At 40.4% G+C, this 18246-nt stretch overlaps 1 protein-coding gene across 1 annotated transcript in view; it reads left to right on the forward strand.

The window, feature by feature from the left end:
• Positions 1 to 1873: 1873 nt before the first annotated feature.
• The window catches only part of dock10 (dedicator of cytokinesis 10), a 43586-nt gene continuing 27213 nt past the window's right edge, over positions 1874 to 18246 (forward strand). Inside the window, exons 1-7 of the mRNA XM_046073570.1 lie at positions 1874 to 2232; positions 9109 to 9228; positions 12528 to 12617; positions 13446 to 13528; positions 16982 to 17054; positions 17385 to 17531; positions 17773 to 17907. Of these exons, the coding sequence (XP_045929526.1) occupies positions 2074 to 2232; positions 9109 to 9228; positions 12528 to 12617; positions 13446 to 13528; positions 16982 to 17054; positions 17385 to 17531; positions 17773 to 17907 (807 nt within the window). The 5' untranslated portion in view covers positions 1874 to 2073. The remainder of the gene's footprint in view (positions 2233 to 9108; positions 9229 to 12527; positions 12618 to 13445; positions 13529 to 16981; positions 17055 to 17384; positions 17532 to 17772; positions 17908 to 18246) is intronic.

The following is an 18246-nucleotide window of genomic DNA, read 5'->3' on the forward strand; positions in this document are numbered from 1 at the left end:
GTGTGAAATATTCCCTCAAATGACCCTAGGTGTGTGTAACTAGCTGATTCTTGTCTGTGATGCTTTGGGATAGGCATTTACATGTATGAATTTATTTGTGTTCATGTCTACTCTGCTGTTCCTTTTAACATCGTTTAAGTCACCTCTTACCTCTTGTTACTGTCATGTGAAAACCATGGATCTCAAAGACATCCACTTTTCATAAGCTAAGAAAAAAACCCTGTTTTCAGCTTTGTGACAGTGCATTTTTCAGCCAATCCAATTGTTTTTTTTCTATTGTAAGCATTAGGACAATTTTCTTATTCCTCTCAATTTTTGAGATACATGGATTTCATTTGACATTGATGCTTATGTCAGTTATGCCATATTGCACCAATAAAAAAATTGTGCAGATTCTCCAATAGTTTCTGAATGCTGGCTACATTAAAACTCACTGTTTTAAAGTCAATGGAAAAATCTTCTAACTTCTCTTTTTTCAACACAGTCAGTGCATTATTAAATTATTTCCCATATTACGTTAGCGTCTGAAGTTATTTTCACTTCCTCTACCATGTGTCTTGGTGTTGATTTTGACAATCTTAATTCCATTGAGGAAATATTTGGCTTATAAGAGAAGTATACTTTGGGCAGTGCTTGATTGATTGACAGATGTCTCAGCCTCAGTTTGTTGTTCTTGTTTCCCCCATCATGCTCCTCCCTTTGAACCAAATTAAATGTTTCTAACTCCAGTGACTGACAAAGATGGCAAAGAACAGTAAACTAAAGTTCAGGCTTCAAAGCCTACCTTCAGGAACCTTTGGGTGACATTATTGGTGCATGTCCATATTCTTCAAAAATTTATGTTTTGGACAAACTTTGTTTCGGCAAGTACGGCTTTAAATTGCTGCAAGCCATATGAAAACCATTTAGTTCTCAAAAAGCACATTTTTTCTTTCAGTTCAGCCACACACAGTGAAAGTGTAACTTGAAGAATAAAGCAGGACCAGATGTTATGGTGACATGAGAACAATTAGAGTGATTGCGATTGTCGTCGGCACTCAGGGACATCAGAAATGATGTAATGGAATTTTGGACTTGAAGCACTTGTTTTCAGTCAGTGTCCTTTTGCATGTCTATGCGCTGAACCAAAGTCGAGGGGATTTCACGTTAGCTCTGTAGTCCTAAAACTCCACATGCACGCTTCATCTGTAAATCCACCCACTCCCCACTTTTCGTTCAACGGCCTCTCTCACCACTCCCCGACACTCCTACTGGAGCCTCACACACACACCAACCTCCACTCTGGAACACTAGGCTGAATTTACTGTAGCAAACACATGCATGTGCATAAGCACACACATTTTTTACTCTTTCCTTTAGAAAAGTTTATTTTAACAAATTTGAGTGTGAAATAGCATGTCTGCGCATTACGTCCTGTCCTTCAGTGCACATACCGCAAATGCACAAACACAGCCAGCAGAACTCTGACTTGAAAGGACTGGTGTGATTTGGAGAAAAAAGTGTGAAGGAGAGTGCTACAGAATCAAAAAAGCTGAAAATCTGTGTTTGTGTATGCGTGTATGTAGCAGCTGCTGGTTCTGGTCAGCTGACAGCTATTGCAGACTGTGATTTGTTGGGTGAACTGGGCTGGGCTGAACAATTTACAGCTGCAGTCAGTGTGTGTGTGTGTGTGTGTATTAAAGAAAGAGAGAGAGGGAGAGAAGAAAAAAGAGAGAGAGAGAGAGAGCACCATGTAAGACTGCCAGTGTGTAATCTCAGCAACAGCAACATTAGGAGCAGGAGACTGGAGTAGAGCAGTGCAGTAAAGACAGCTTGCAAAGCAGAACTGGTTGAAGTGAAGCAAGGCAGGGGAGGGTAGAGTAGGATGGAGTCTCAGTTATCCTACAGTTCTTGAAAAGAGCACAGCACCGCTGGCTGGACCAGGGGCTGACTGGACTGGACCAAACTGGACTGTGTCATCAGGGCAGAACAGCTGAGTTCAGGTGGACTGAGATAAACAAGGAACCTTAGTTCAGGTGAAGCCTATACTGCTGGACTGGATCAGGCTGGAATTGGAGTCAACATCAGTGGATTATGGGTTGTTCAGCCAGTGTGGTCCTGCTCCTACGCTCAGTGGGCGGGGCCGACTGCGGTCACATGTGTTCTCGACAGGACCAGATGTCACTGGATGATGCCACTCCCACCTTAGAGGGTTACACCACTACCACCTCACCTCTGACCATCATTGTAATGGTAACCAGCACTACTGCACCTCCAACTCCCCATTAACAATCTGCCTAATGCACTTGTGGGCAGGTAGAGGGGACTACAGTATGTGGGTGTGTGGTAACTGTGTGCACAAAGGCATCATATTTATGTACATGAATGTATATTCTTTTTCATTTTAAATTATAATGATGGATGTACGGATGTCCTGAGCCGCAAGGTAAAAAAAGTCTTGTTTCAGTTTTGCTAATGTAAAGCAGAAATTTTTTTCATGTGTATAAAGATTTATTTTCTTAACTGTGTATAAAATGTATTTAGATTTCTCTATATCTCTGCTTTTCCTTATGAAACTCTCTCTTTTTTTACTGTGTCTTTCTTCGTCTCTGTTGCTGAGGTTGATGTATGATTAGTGATTGGGGCCTGGTTGTTTGCCTTCACAGCTGAAAGGCATAAAGACGGAAATGGAGGGAGGAGAATTAGAGGGGGGTGGTGGGGTCAGACATGAGGAATCTAGTTTCTGTGGGAAAAATCTGCTTTCTCTGCATATGGCCCACAGAGAAGATGATAAAAATAGCTATTCAAAGAGAACCATGAATAAGATGGTTGACAGAGTGAATGGATGAATGCATAAAAGGATGTATGACAAGAAGGAATTGATGAATGAATTACATAAAAGTACATGTGTCTCCTTACTGACTATTCTTTTCAGTGCAGTGCATGCATGTCAGCCATCTGTTTGGTATCTGTATGCATTAGTGTTGGCCGGCTTTTTTTATTCCCAGAAAGACCCTGGTTTCTGTAAGCCCAGTGGAAAAAATGTTAGAATTTTGGCAGTGTGGGATCTTTACAGTCACCCCTTCTGTTTCTCCTTTCTTCCCTCCATAAACCTCCCGTCTCTTCAAGTCTTACTGTTTTTCTGATCTCTGTGGCAAACTAGAGTCATGATAGTTTACACTGCAAAAAAGTTTGCCTGCTGATTCCTGTACTGTAAGTATAGGAGCATGTGCCGATATATTCTTGCAGGCTGCACTAGAAACTAGTTCATTAACTCTGCCTTTTGCTGATCTAGCATGCTATATTACCGTGTCAAAGTAAGAGATTCATCAGCACCACAACAATATCATGTTGGTAATATTTTTGTTACCCTATATTAGTTAGTCACCTTTTCATGCTTCAAGAAAGCAATCTGATGTGTGATTCACTAGTGGTGACTTACACAAGTGTCTAGGCCAGACTTGACGCCAATGTTAAGTTTAAAAAGATTTTGTGACACATAGTTGCATTAGACACTACTGTAGGGAGTCAGGTTTCTGGATATAAGGTGAATCAATTGAAAAAGTACAGCTGTGTGTCATCTGCATAAAAATAATGCAGAATAATTAAGTAGTAATTAAGTATGGAGCCATTATTACGGATGTCCACAAGTGATTTTAGTGCCATATTCAGAGCTGAAAGAACTAAAACTGCTAGCTGTGAGTCATTCAAAACTTAATGGTATACATGCATTCTCCTAACTATAGCATATACTTTCTTGAATCGTTGATTTGTGGTCATTAAACCGAACAACTGGTTTGTAGAAATGTTTGGAAACTGGTCTTTAGTTCTTAAACTGTTTGATAAAGAGAGGGTTTCTTTAAAAGCAGTCAGCCAATCTTCAGTTTTAAACTGAGTGAGAATAGTCCCACTGGCCAATGTATTATTCATAATTGTCAGGATAAAAGGTAAAACTGTTATAAAGACCTCTAAAAGGAATTTGGAAGAATGTCATCATGGTCTCTAAAGAGTCCTCGATGGAAGGATATACAAGTGTTGGGGGGGTGGGGGGTAATAGACTATGGGAGAATCAAAAGTCTAACACATGCTACATAAGTCATTATCCCCTAGCAGTCAGATGTGCAGTATACTCCCTTTACCTCTCTCCATCTCTCCCTCCAAGCTTGACACTGTCTTTCCGTTTGTCACCCTGTCACTGACACTGTGGTCAGGGAAAGAATGCAAATCCTCCAGTCTCTCTTTGGCCACTATCAATCCTCTTTGGTGTTGACCTCTTAAGACCACTTGATTGGCATTTGATAATGTGTTATTCGTTGGTTAACTGGTTGTTGACAAGATGTGCGATTTGGGGAATCATTTGACTGTTCAGTGCGGAACTGAGAAATGAGGGCTGCTTATGGTTTGCAGAATTACCTTCACAGAGCTGACTGGACAGACTGAAATAGATGTGTTGAGTAGCCAAGCCACCACAAAAACAGTGTTGTATGTGTGTTTTGGAACAAGGCAAGAAAGTTGGTGCGTTGTCTTTTCACCACTAACTCAACACACAAAAGTTGAGAACACTGGTTTTCATTAGACGAGCAACTTATCTTAGATGTATGAATCCCATTAGTCCCAATGTGGCTCTCCCCAGAACCTTTATTGCTCTAATGATGTAAAGCAGATGGCTTGTGTCTAGTTTCTTCTCTTCTCTGCTGTCTCAGCTGTCTCTGTCGCCTTCTCTCTCCCTCTCTGTCCCTCGCTCTGTACTCCCTATCAATCTTTCACAGTCTTTCTCTTCTTCCACACCCCCGTTCTCTCTGTTTTTTTTCACACTTTCCGTACATCTTTCCTTTAAAAGGATGATAAGCCTTTAAATCTGTGCTTGAAAAGGACACAGACTACCTTGTGAACATAATGGGCAAAAAGGTAAACCCCATGGTTTCTCTCCATCATTGTCTTAATCATTTCCCAACTTAGATTAATTATCTTCTTTTTTCTTCAGACTAATTCAGAGCTCCTCCTCTCCCTCTGTCTCACTCCCTTGTTCACAGTTATGCCGGAGAAAAATAATGCTGTGAGCCCCCTGCTTAGTGCCCTATATGTGCCCTCCACACAGCCGTAGTTTACCAACATCAACACCCACTCTATCTCACCCCTGCTAAGAGGGATGGAAAGAGAAGATACAGAGGAGCGGGGGACTGAAGGAGAAATCTTAAAAGGGATGTTTAATAGGGTGAGAACAAGGGAGCAGGGAAGAGACAGAGAGAGAATCAAAGGAAAAAGAAATAAAGGAGTGCGCTGCTGAGGGTGTTTGATGAAATGAGGAAGCGATAGGAGGGGATGAGAGGGAGGACTGGAGAGATGGAGCCAGCTGAGGCAGCTGGTGCAGAACAGAGGATGGATGGAGGGAGGGAAAGAGTAAAAGAAGAGGAGGGAAGTTGAGCTGCTGTGTATTGCCGCTGATGTTAAATAGGCTTGAAGGAGTGCAGGGCTAAGAGCGTAATTATGATTCACTGTTTTCAGATGCAAAACATCAAAGGTTATTAATGGTTATTAAACTAGCAAAACATACAGTTGATTAAGATTAATGCTTTACTTAGAAATCTCCTGGTAGACAGGGCCATGTTGCTGTTTCACTTTCTAATGAACATCAGAGCTGCAGTCATTAAAACATACTCTTACTCCTGAATCACAAAATCTTATAAACAGCTAGATGCTAGGTTAAAGCTAAACAGATAGTAAACTTTGGCATTTAATTTATTTGACATTTCCATTACATGTAATGTTACATTTCCATTACAGATCTGTTATTTCACATTACTTGACCAAAACCAACTGCCAAGAACTGACGTGAGCACGATATACTGTAGCATGAACTATTATACTTTTACATGTAATATAGCATGAACTATTACAATATTACACAGAGGAGTTGGAATAGTGGTGAGCAGAGTCCGCTTTATAATGAGCTGCCAAAAATAGTCTCTATATGAACAGCGTGTTCTGTAGATTATCCAGAGTTTGTTTTTAGAAAGAGATGTTGGTGCTGATTTTTAAAACTATTATATTCCGATGCTGTGAGCACCACCAATGAAATTCAGTTCAGCTCAATTGCATTGGGGTGGAGGCCTAACATTCAGACACCTCTTTGCAAAATGTGGCCAAATAAGAAAAACATCTGCATTTTTTGACCACTAGAGGTATGTGATAAAATATGTATCACTGTGTCTTTATGTGTCAATTTAATCCAAAAAGCCTAATGGAGGTGCTTTCTGTAATGTGTTAGCAGCAGGTGTACCATTTTGTGATGTATCATCAGGAGTTGTTTCCTCTTGTACTGATCTCTGTTCTGCTATGAGGTTTAATCTGGGGAAGTGAGTGTCTGTGTGTGTGTACAGGCAAACATAGATATAAAGGTTATTGTGTATTTATGTTGTGTTATGTTAATTTATTTCAGTAGGAACATGCATCAGTGAAAACCTCAGTAGTTTTTTTTTGTGTATTTTTCATGTATTAATTTTATGCTTTTACGTGTATTGTCTTGCAGACAGTGTCATGTGGAAGGAGGTGGGAGACAGGCCAGCATTAGACCAGGAAGCTGATGGTTTGCAAGTTAGTGTGGAGTGACAGTGTGCTATTGATAACTCTGGATAAAGGAAGATAGGTTGCCGAGAGTTTGACTTTGGGTGTGTGTGAGCACATGATAGGGTTTAACTGTAGAGTGATTATCCCTTATTGTGTCTGTTTGTATGGTGTGTAATGTGGAGTGTAAAAGCATTGATTGTCTGTAAGCTGTTTCCCTTAGTTTGTTTAGTTCAGATAACAGTGTCACTCTGGGAAAGTGAAAGACATTGCGAGTATGATGTGTAGAAACTGGTTTCTCGTTTACCGGGGATTTTTTCTGTGTTTGCATGTGTGTGTGTATGTGTTTGTGTGTGTGTGGTTGTGTGCGTGTGCTGACGTGTGTGTTGGACATCAAACATCAACTTCCTCTACATCCACGTGCACTGACACAAACTCATAAACCCAGTCAGTGTTAGTTCTGCTTCTGATAGAGCACATGCCGGCAATGTGTGTTTAGTTTAGTTCACTTTTTAATTTAGCTTGAACCCTTTTTCTCTCTAGGTAGTGACAGTTCTGCTGCTTCTTTGTAATACTGTACACACTTATTTGCGAACTTGATTCTGCCCGCAATGAGCTTCAGGAGCAAAATCACCTTCAGGAAGAAAATAAAGAGCAAAAGAGTGCGATCGGATTTCAACCGGCTGAGCATTGTATGTATTCTCTTTCTGTCTCTGTCTTGGCACATACAGATGTTTAGAAGTTGTCAGTCATAGTCATAATTGTGATTTATATATCTTTATTATAGACCATAGTCTATGGCCATTGTACTGTAATCAGCAATTTATATTATGTTGTGTGCTTCATTTCCTCCTATGTTGAAAATTTGTTTGTTACACTACTTTGAGCCCCGCTGTGTGACAGGAAGAGCCAGATAGCAGAGAATGCTTTGAAGTTGACAGAAGAACGGATATGTGTATTAATGATGCATACCTAGCAGAGCTAATGCTACATTACTCGATCAGCTCACGAGGGGAAAGCCAGACTTTCCCCTGAAACATTTATTGTGACGTCACATGGGTCAGAGTAGAGTCACTGTGCACCTATAAAATCCTCAACTCGCCTGCCTATTGCTTTTCTCTTATTATCCGTTTGATTGATTGATTACTTATTTCACCCATCGCAATTTCTCAGAGTTGACTCAAAACTCAATTTACAGTCATTTAAAACAATGGAAAGCAGCAAATCCTCACATCTCAGAGGTGTATTTTGTGTTTTTGCCATTTGTTGAAAAGGTTAATCAATCACATAATTATGATGACATGTTGTTGACATTGTGTTAAGAATCAAATTGGCTAATCAGTCAGTAAAGTTTGACTGAACAGACACAAGAAACAAATACCTAGACACTCTAGACGAACTGCAGGTGACTATAATGTAGGTCTTGACAGAGTAATGTATAAATCATGCTGACCGTGTAAAACAGCACACTCGTTTTATTGCTGCATGGGGGGAAACACTGTAAACAGTGTACAGAATGGGTGGTAAGGGCAGTCCTTAAGAAAGGCTGCCCTAAAACATAGCTCACGTTCAGTTGAGTTACATTTTTGCTTTTCTCCTCTGTTCTCTGTCATGGTTGTAGCTGTGGTGTGTAAAAGCCCCGGTCTGCATTGCATGCGTGTGAACCAAACCAAAGATCATTACTTCCTTGCCTTCCTCGCCACAGCCTGCTCCAACTCTCACTTTGCTGCTGCTGCTGCTGTTGTCTGAATGACAGACGTACTTTTCCGTTGTAATCTGTAAAACACAGGTTTAAACGGTTGTGTTGTTTTGTATGACTCATTGCCCAGTTAGATAATCCTTCAGCATAGTTTTACATCTCTTTGACAAAAGAGAAAGTTAGTAGGCTATGTAATAGATTTTGTCAGAAGTGCATCACCATTTTACAAGTTCTAGTTTGGTGGTTTATGTACTGAGTGTGTTAAATCTGGTTGTGTGAGAAGAGGCATACAAATAGAAGTGACTGTTGAGGAGTGACTCTTGTATGTGGTGTTTGACGTTGCTTCATTTACTGAAAGGAAAAATCCACCTGTATCATGTTGCTTGTCCTGTTGAATGAAGCTGTTACCTAAGTTAAAAGTCTTAAACCACTCCACATAATGTATCGTTCGGTGTGGTGTGTCACGGCCTCACTTCAACCGTCGTGCTACTTCCTCTATGATTCTTTTAGGTCCAAATGATGTCATGGCAAAACACAGGAAATGTCATGATCATAACTGTATCTGTCATATACTACTTTTAATAAACTATTGATGCTGTAAGAATAAAGTGGTTCACAAACCAAAAATTGGTTTTAGAAGGTTTGTGTATAATTTAAAAATCTCAATACAATTCTCAAATTACAGTCCAGAGTAGAAGTGTTTGTAATCAGGAAATATTGACAGGTGTCACTTATACAATATGTGGTGTTATCATATTGCATCATCTTATATCTTACTGTATCTTATGGTTTTGTACCGTATTGAGGTTTGATACCCAATCAAACAAGTGAATACTGATCAAATGTCTCTGTGTTTCCATTTGCAGCAGGAGAAGCCTAAGCTGATTGATCCTCTTGACTATGAGACTGTCATCTCTGAACTGGGGGATGAGTTGAAGGATGACCCTCTCAAAGACCTGCTCCTATTCCCTGACAATGATTTCTCGGTGCGTATGTGTGTGTGTGTGTGTGTGTGTGTGTGTGTGGTGGTCTGATGGTTAAGTAATTTATTATAAGTTTATTGTATACTAATTCCTGCAAGTTACCAGAGGCTGAGGTGAAATATTTTGTCTGCCGTTTTAAGCCTTTATTAGACAGTGTACTGTAGTGAGCTAAAACAAAGCCAGGGGAAAGAGAAAGTGGGGGTGACAGGCAACAAAGGTCCATAGCCAGGCTAAAACCGGGAAAGTTGAGATTACATGTCAGTGTTTTAAAACCAAGGCAAGTAGAACAGCTTGTGATGTGTCAAAATACTTTATTTTGGAGGAGCAAAATATATTTAATTGATTAGTGTTATTTAACAAAATATTTTTTAGCATTTTCTAAAAACATAGTTAAGTTATAAAAAACACACTGAGACCTAGTATTGGTATATAAGGGTTCTGGTAAGGTAAATACCTACTACTTTGCTTATTCCTCCTCCTCAAAACTCCAGTTCTGCTGAGAGACACGATGCCTTTCATCAGGAGCAGAGGCCGTAGTTTACACACGTCTACACAAAGCCCTCCACGTCTGTCATAACATTATATAATGCACCACATAAAATAATTCACCATCAACCAAACCCTTGTATAAATTTCACCATTTTCAACCAAGTTAAAAAAACTATATATATATATGATATAAAACATAATCCTCATTGCTGATGTTGTTGGTTACTGGTGTGAAGCCGCACAATAGTAATTTTTGCATCTATAAAATACAACACATTGCATTGTGGGATTGTTAGCAGAATTTAGTGGACATGCCATGGACGTTACTTTTGTGATGGTGATGGAGCAGTAAATAAGACTAATGCCTTTGGTGTGATAGACCTGGGTTCAATCCCCCACTGTGACACAGTCACCAATGTATTAACCTCTAGTTGCTGTAGTTGCTAGAGGTGTGCGACTGCTGACATATGTAGCAGTTGTATGTCGCTTTGGGTAAAAGTGTCAGCTAAATGAATAAATGTTCCATTGTGGTAACTTTTAAGGCACTACATTGTGCATAAATCTCAGACTCAGAATCAAACTACACACTGTGGGCAGTAAATGTATATATATATACTACATAGGGAGTGATTTTGTCAGTTCGTAATTTGACAATGATTCATTGTGGTTTAAAATGCAGCACGTGACATCTTTTCTCCACTCCAGCATGATTCACTTATTCACGCTAATTATGCATGTTAAGTGTTGCGGCCTTTTCATTACGGTCAACAATTTTTTTTCTCTGGCATCGTTTAGGTCTGTGTTCATTAGTACTTATATTACAGCGCTAATGCGTTTCTGCAGATGCAGATACACTGCATTACTGTGACCTAATTGGCTGCTTATGCTAAAGGAAAACGTTTGCTTTTGGACCTGATTTTGTAGCTTTAATGCATGGTTCTGCTGTTTCCCAGCTCTGTTTGGCTAAAACACAATCTCCTCTGATTTTCTTTGTCTAGCCTTCCCTCTACTGTCAATTTCCATAATTGTAAATGAAAGCGGGTTGGCAGATTATTGCTAATGCACAAAAGGCATTTACTAGGTCTGCTTCATTGCCAGTTGGTTAGTGAGCTCAGCCCTCTAGCCAGCTGATTGGGTTGTATAAATCAAAGTCTGTCTCTGTTCACACACAAAGACCTTAAGTGTTGATATGTTTTCATTCCCATCCTGCACAATCATTTAGAGGAACATTTCTGTTTCTTTTTGAAAATGAACTGAGTGAAATTCACCTTAAAGGTTGAATGTTGATATTCCGTTTCATGGCTTATTAAATATACTTTATATAATTAAAGCTGCTTAATTCAAAGGTCGGTCTAATCACTAATTAGAGAGGGAATACTTATTAAGAGATTTGACTTGAATTATTCATCTTCACTGCAATAAAACTGGCCAGAAACGATTTCAAGAAGAGGGAATGAATTAATATTTCATGAATATACTGGATAACATTTTGCATGTCCTCTCAAATCATCGCCCGTGAGGTGTTAATATGTAAGGAATAAAGCATGACAAGGAGTCCTGATAAGGAAAAACAAGATTAAAGGTCTGCAGCCATACTAGAATGATTAGGCTACATCCTCTCAGAACCATGCATGTCTGTACAAAATGTCATGGCAATCCATCCATTATATATATATATTTTTTCTAGATATTTAAGTCTAGACCAAAGTGGTGGATGGATTGACAGGCTGACATTCCCCTCCTTAAAGCCATGTTGCTATCATGGCTAAAATGGATGAGGTTTAACAGAGTCCATTTTTTGATAAGGATACCTTGGAGTGCATTATCACAATGACTATATACTGTGGATAAAAAAACAGTAGAGCTTGTGTTGCTATCATTCATATTTACATTATGTTTGATTAGTTTAACCAGGGAGACATGTTGCTGTGATTATCTGCAGATGGTTTAGGGTTTAGGGTGAGGGTACTTGAAGTGAATTATTAATATGCTGGGCCACCCACGAGCCTGCAGAACAGCTTGAATGCTCCTTGGCATAGATTCTAGGGATGAACACCATTTGTCCAAAAGATATTCCCTCATTTGGTGTTTTGATGAGCACCATCTAACAGCTCCTTCCTCAGTTGCTCTTCCTGAGGCATCTTCCATTTTCTACTCATTAAAGTGTGTTTTTGGAGGAGTTTTTCCTTTCTTCTGGATAGATAGGATAGATAGGATAGAGGATATCGTACACTGTACAGATTTGCGAGATCTGGTGTCTGTAAGGGTCATAGAACATGATTCAAATCTGTTTGGTACACATCAAATCTTTACCATATTATTTTTTTCCATTCATTTATTTAGGTTTTTTCCTTAATTTTTCATCAATCTGTACAGTGTGTTTTTATTTATTCAATGGTTTAACGGTTAAACTATATAGAAAGAAATATTTTTAGTTGCCATGATTTCATATTACCTGTGAGTAATTAACTTAGAAAATAGGATGATTTCCTAATAAAAATAATCATTATTTCCCCCAGAAGATATTTTGAGCCACCCAGATGTTCACTCTCGCCTTGTGATCAGTTTAGTAGATGACAGCCTAAACAACACCCATGTTTATTAGATATGACATTTGCTATGTGAAATATCACCTCTGCTCTTTTCCCCTGATGGTGAATGTTTTATCTCATCAAATCATTTTTATGTTGTGGTGTTTTTAATTTCTGCTGACGTGGCTCACCCCAATATGTAACATACAATAAAGCATTTTTTTGATGAACAGTATTTCCTGTCAAGTTAACGGTCCTTTCCCCATTCTTTTATCCCTCTAGGTATCCACTGTGCCTCAGGAGAGTCGGACTCTCAAGTCAACTGTTCCAGAGGGGGCAGAACTACAGGCTGAATGTCTGCTGGTCAGACAGGTGAGGCGTTAGTGTGACAGTGTGTTAGTCAGGACTGAATAAAAGCCACTGTGGTTTGGAACTGAATAAGGTTTCAGTTGGTGGTGGTAAGGTTTGTCAGTTCAGGCTTACTTCCTGATACCGGTGAGGGGTTTTCACCAGCCCTCTAAATATACCAGATGTGTGTGCATATCTTGATGTGTAATTGCCAGTGTGTGTATGTGTGTGAGGGCTAGGGCTATCTGCGCTAATTTCAGATCCACCAGCTATAATATCTAGGGCTCAGTGGAGAAATAATATCTGAGTAGACGGAAACTCTCCAGACAGTACTGTCACAGCTCACTGGAGAGTATGTGTCTGACTCTGTGTGTGTGTGTGCATGCTTTCCTTTCTGAGGGTTGATGTTGTAGCTGATAATGTTTGGTATGTCTATAATTATGGTTAACAAATGATTAAGATCTTTCTAAACAAATGAATTAAAGAGAATAGCCACATCCAGCCTGGATGTGAAAGACTTGTGTATGTACCATACAAAGTTGTAGTACACACCCTGTGAGATTACTATTTCAACCCTTGAGATAGACAAGTAACCTATTAAGATGTCATTTGCAGACTCCTTGGGGACAGAGTCTTAATTCAGTTCTTTTTATAATTTAAATAATCTCATGATGAACATCGGTAACTAGGCCTCACAAGAGCTGAGGTCTGACTGTACTTTCACTGTATTGTAGCTTTCTTCATTGTCTGCAGATTTTCCAGCTGCCCCAGGTCCAATTTTCCCAGAGAGGCACTCATTTTTGAAAGTTAATATTTAATCATATTCACCCTCATCTCCATCCTTTCCTTCAGGCCTGTAAGTATTACAACTCTGAGCTAAATGTGGTCCAGTTCAAGTATGATGACTACGCTGGAGACTACCGCCTGCTGCCCAGGTAATACACTAGAATCCTGCCCTCTGAGTTTACTGCATGGGATTTAAAAGAGTAGTTAAATATTTTGGGAAATACACCCCACTTTCTGGAGGAGAGTTAGATGAGGAGATTGATAGTACTTGTATATCTAAACACGGTATATGAAGCTACATACATTTACATTTACATTTACTCATTTGGCAGACGCTTTTATCCAAAGCGACTTACATTTGAGGAACAACATACAAGCATCAACAGAGCATCAACTACAGATCTACAACTGACAATACATACTAGTAAGAGCAGCAATAAATACTAGTAAGAGCTCATAGTACATATCACATCAATGGGGTAAATACCTAGGGAAGGAAGTAAGAGTTAACAAAAAGTGCAATCAAAACAAAAAAGTGCAATCAATACAAGATAATTGTAGGGGATAGAAGAAGAAGAGCACAGGAAGTGCATGTTAGAGGTGTTATAAGAGGAAGTGTTCTCGGAAGAGATGACGCCCCTGCTCTGATGGCATGTGGTAGCTCGTTCCACCATCGTGGTGTCACAGATGAGAATAGCCGGGACTGGGATTGCTTTGTGTGAAGGGATGGCAGAGCCGGGCGGCGTTCATTGGAGGACCGTAGCGTCCGAGAAGGAATTGTATTATGGAGTTTAGGTAGATGGGTGCAGACCCAGTAGTCACTCTGTATGCAAGCATTAGTGATTCTGGAGGCCACGGGAGCCAGTGAAGGTCTCTGAGTAATGGAGTGACATGAGTCCTTTTGGGCTGATCAAAAACCAGACGCGCTGGTGCGTTCTGAACCATTTGTAAGGGTTTCACCGCACAAGCTGGGAGACCTGCTAGGAGGGCATTGCAATAGTCGATGCGAGAGATAACCATGGCCTGTACCAGAAGCTGGGTGGCGTACTGAGTGGGGTAGGGCCTGATTTTCCTTATGTTGTATAGAGAAAAGCGACATGACCGAGAGACAGTAGCAACATGGTCTGAAAAGGACAGCTGGTCATCAATCATGACACCCAAGTTTCTCACCACCTTGGTTGGAGTGATGGTTGCAGAGTCAATTTGTAGTTTGATGTTATGGTGGGTAGATTGCTTGGCTGGAATGACCAAGAGTTCAGTCTTAGAGAGGTTTAGTTGAAGGTGGCAAGCCTTCATCCATGCAGATATGTCTGATAGACAGTCCGTGATCCGCGCCGAGACAGTGGGATCGCCTGGCGGGACAGTGGGATCGCCTGGCGGGAAGATAGATAAATTGAGAAGAGAAGGGGCCCAAGCACTGAACCTTGGGGTACCCCTGTGGAGAGGCAGTGGGAGGAGGATAATTGTCCTTGCCACAAAACATTGTAGCAACGCCCCGAGAGGTAGGATTCGAACCACAGGAGTGCTTTACTCGAGATGCCCATTGCTGAGAGTGCGGATAGCAGGATCCTGTGGTTGACTGTGTCAAAGGCAGCTGATAGGTCAAGCAGGATAAGAACTGAGGATTGGGCTGTGGAAGAGGCTTTAGTAGCGCTTTAAAAGTGGAAAGCTACAGCCAGTAGATAGTTGTCTTAGCTTAGCATAAAGACTGGAAGTAATGGGAAACGTGGTTGTGTCTGAGAGTCTACTTCTTTCTGCACTCTTGTCATCACCCTGAGATCGGCAGGAAAACGGTGGAGACACCATTAACCAGTTACTACACCCCGTCATAGCATAGAAATAGCCCGGCACATAAGCCCCATAAAACTCAACTTGTCATTTTGGCATTACACTTTGACTTCTGTACTTATTAAACAAACATGACATAATATGTCAATTGATGAACTTCAGATGTTCTGGTAAGTGGATTTTGTTGCCTATGGAAAGAGCCAGGCTAGCGGTTTCCCCCTCTTTCTAGTCTTTGTGCTAAGCTAAGCTAATGGTCTCTCGGTTGTAGCTTAATCTTTAGGCTACAGACATGAGAGTGGTATCTACCTCTCTGCAAGAAAGCATATTTCCTAAAATGTTGTAAACATTTCTTTAACCTTAACTTTCCCATTGGGCTCTGTAATCCTCAAAGAGTTTTTTTAATTGCCAAATTCAAATGTGTTTGCATTTCTCATAGTAAGGTGTACCTTTTTGGTCTAGGTACCAAAACTTAATGTCGGCACTAGTACAGAATAATTTCAAAGGGTACTCAGCCCTAGTTTCATATAGGTGTTTCCTTTCTCCTGTTACTGCAGTATTTTATTAATCATGTTAATAAAATGCCACAAATCCTATTTTCTCATGAATAGCTGCTTTATGCTATACATTATTTTGCAGTGTTTGATGGCAGTGAATATTTAAAACATCTGTATTCAGCTTTGTTTGACTTCTTGACTTGACTGAAGACATGCAGGACTTATTTCCTTATGAACACCCAGCACCAGAAGTGGCCGCTAAGGATAACCACAGTTTGTTCCACTGAGGTGGGACGTCATTAACAAGAACATGATGGTGGCCAGTGTTGAGTGAGAAAGAAGAGCGAAGACATTCCACTCGAACAAATGTTAACTTTCAGTGCTCCCTCGATCCCATTTTTAAATGTCAGTCAAGCAGACACCCATTCAGTCAGTCGTTTATTTAAATCAAACTGTCTGTCAGCTGGAGTTCTGTCGGGGTCCCTGTGAGACTGACCCAGAGCAGCCCTGCAGTTACTGCTCTACACCACAGGAATGTCCCGCTTCTGTCCCATGGGTTGCCAATGTATTCTTTCAGTCAGTTCACATAACCTCTGAACTGACAACCAGGATTAACTGTAAAGTAAGATGCAGCTTAAACCCAAATTAGAGCACAGTCATACCAACTTATGTTATCTCTTTGTAGCTGTGGAATTAGCATGAAAGCACAAACACTACTGTTATATTGTGTTTTTAAATGACTAACAAGCTAACTAACTGTAGGCTTACGTGTTTGTAGTGAAATACACTGGGGAAACCATTGTACAATGGGAATCTACAGCTACTGTATATGTGTGGTTGTTACCACTGGGATTAAATGGAGCGATCTTCATCTGTGCAGGCCAGTATTAGCATTTCTCTGTCAGTGGCCAGCCCGCAATCCCCAGAAATCTTCTAAACATAGTCCCCTTAAGAGATTTTTTTTTTGATACAGCTTTTACGACTGTGTGACTTTTAGCCAAGGGTGGTTCCAGCGTTATCCTCCACAGACTGCAGCCTCGCTGTCTGCAGCTCACAGCACACACACAAAGGCATTTTATCCCATAGCTCACACACAAAGACGGGGCAGCCTGTGAAATCAGTGGAGCGAGATCGAGTGAGAACTACCTATTGTTGACTCCTGACGGAGATCGATGAAGCAGAGTCAGCCACCCACAGTCCTTTGCACCGCTCAGATAGAGTGGATTAATTAAATTCCTGAAATCATTTTCTCTTTCCATCAATATATTTCATTATCAGAGTTCCCCATTTTTCTTCTTGCCTTTCCCCATTCCTTTACAGGAAACTGTACAAGGCAGAGAAGCTGCCCTCCCATTCTTTTGAGATTGACTATGAGGACGTGGACAAGGATGAGGTCAGTAATGACCATCTTCTGACAAATGCTTTTAGAATGAATGCATTACGTACTGGATACATCCTGCTCAGCCTCATGTTTAAATTAGTTTATCGCAGCCTTAAAGCTGTTAAAATATACTTTGCTAGAGAAGTTAGCTCATTGCAGGTCAGCAGGACATTGTTTATGAACATAATTTGACTGACAAATGGCCATCCTAAGATAGAATGAGTCTCGGAGAGTCTCCTTTTCATTATTGATCATCTGCTCCTCTGTGTCAGAGGGATGAATGGAAAGCTGATGTATCTTTGACTGGCCGTATTTATGTTGTATGCTGTATGTATGTTACAGGATACCACCTCCCTGTCCTCGTCCAAAGGGGGAGGGGGAGGTGGTGGTGGTTGTGGCGGAGGAGGGGGAGGGATTGGTGTGTTTCGGTCAGGCTGGCTCTACAAAGGGAACTTTAACAGCACCGTCAACAATAGCATCACTGTTCGGGTGAGGAAATGTCTGATGCTCTCCGTTTTCATGCGCATACACACTTTTTCTGTCTTGCTTTTTCAGCCCGATCCTCTTATCTCCCCCTGTTTTCAGCTAAAATATTTTAACATGCTCTCTGGTAAAACTGGTGAACTTAGTCAACTCCAGGAGTATCATCAATATATCTACATTATTGTTTACTGTTATGGTCATTTTTAGTATATAATCTAAATAATTTGTTGCCTGTAAATCTGTGCAGTCATTCAAGAGGAGATATTTCCAGCTCACCCAGTTGACAGATAACTCCTACATCATGAACTTCTACAAAGACGAGAAGATCTCCAAGGAACCCAAAGGGTGCATCTTTCTTGACTCGTGCACTGGTGTGGTACAGGTGAGTTTTAAAGCGTTCAAAAGAGCACAAAACAATATACACCATATTATAAATGTATGGGCTTGTGTATTTAGAGTGATATAGGGAGGATCTTTAGGCTCTCCTCCTTCCAAAACTACTGCACACTACCACAAAACATGAATGGGCTGGATGTAAAAAGCAGCATAAAAAAGATCATAACATCTTTTATATCTACTGTAAGCTATTGTTCGCAAAGACCTTCACCAGAGCATTCCTGTATAAACAAAACTCAGCAACAGGAAAAGTAAACGTTTTATCTAAAAGTATTATTTTTTATGAGGAGACATTGTGTTTTATAGTTGTACTGCTGTAGGTTTG

The sequence above is a fragment of the Micropterus dolomieu genome, linkage group LG17 (genome assembly GCF_021292245.1).
Source record: "Micropterus dolomieu isolate WLL.071019.BEF.003 ecotype Adirondacks linkage group LG17, ASM2129224v1, whole genome shotgun sequence".
Lineage (NCBI taxonomy): Eukaryota > Metazoa > Chordata > Actinopteri > Centrarchiformes > Centrarchidae > Micropterus > Micropterus dolomieu.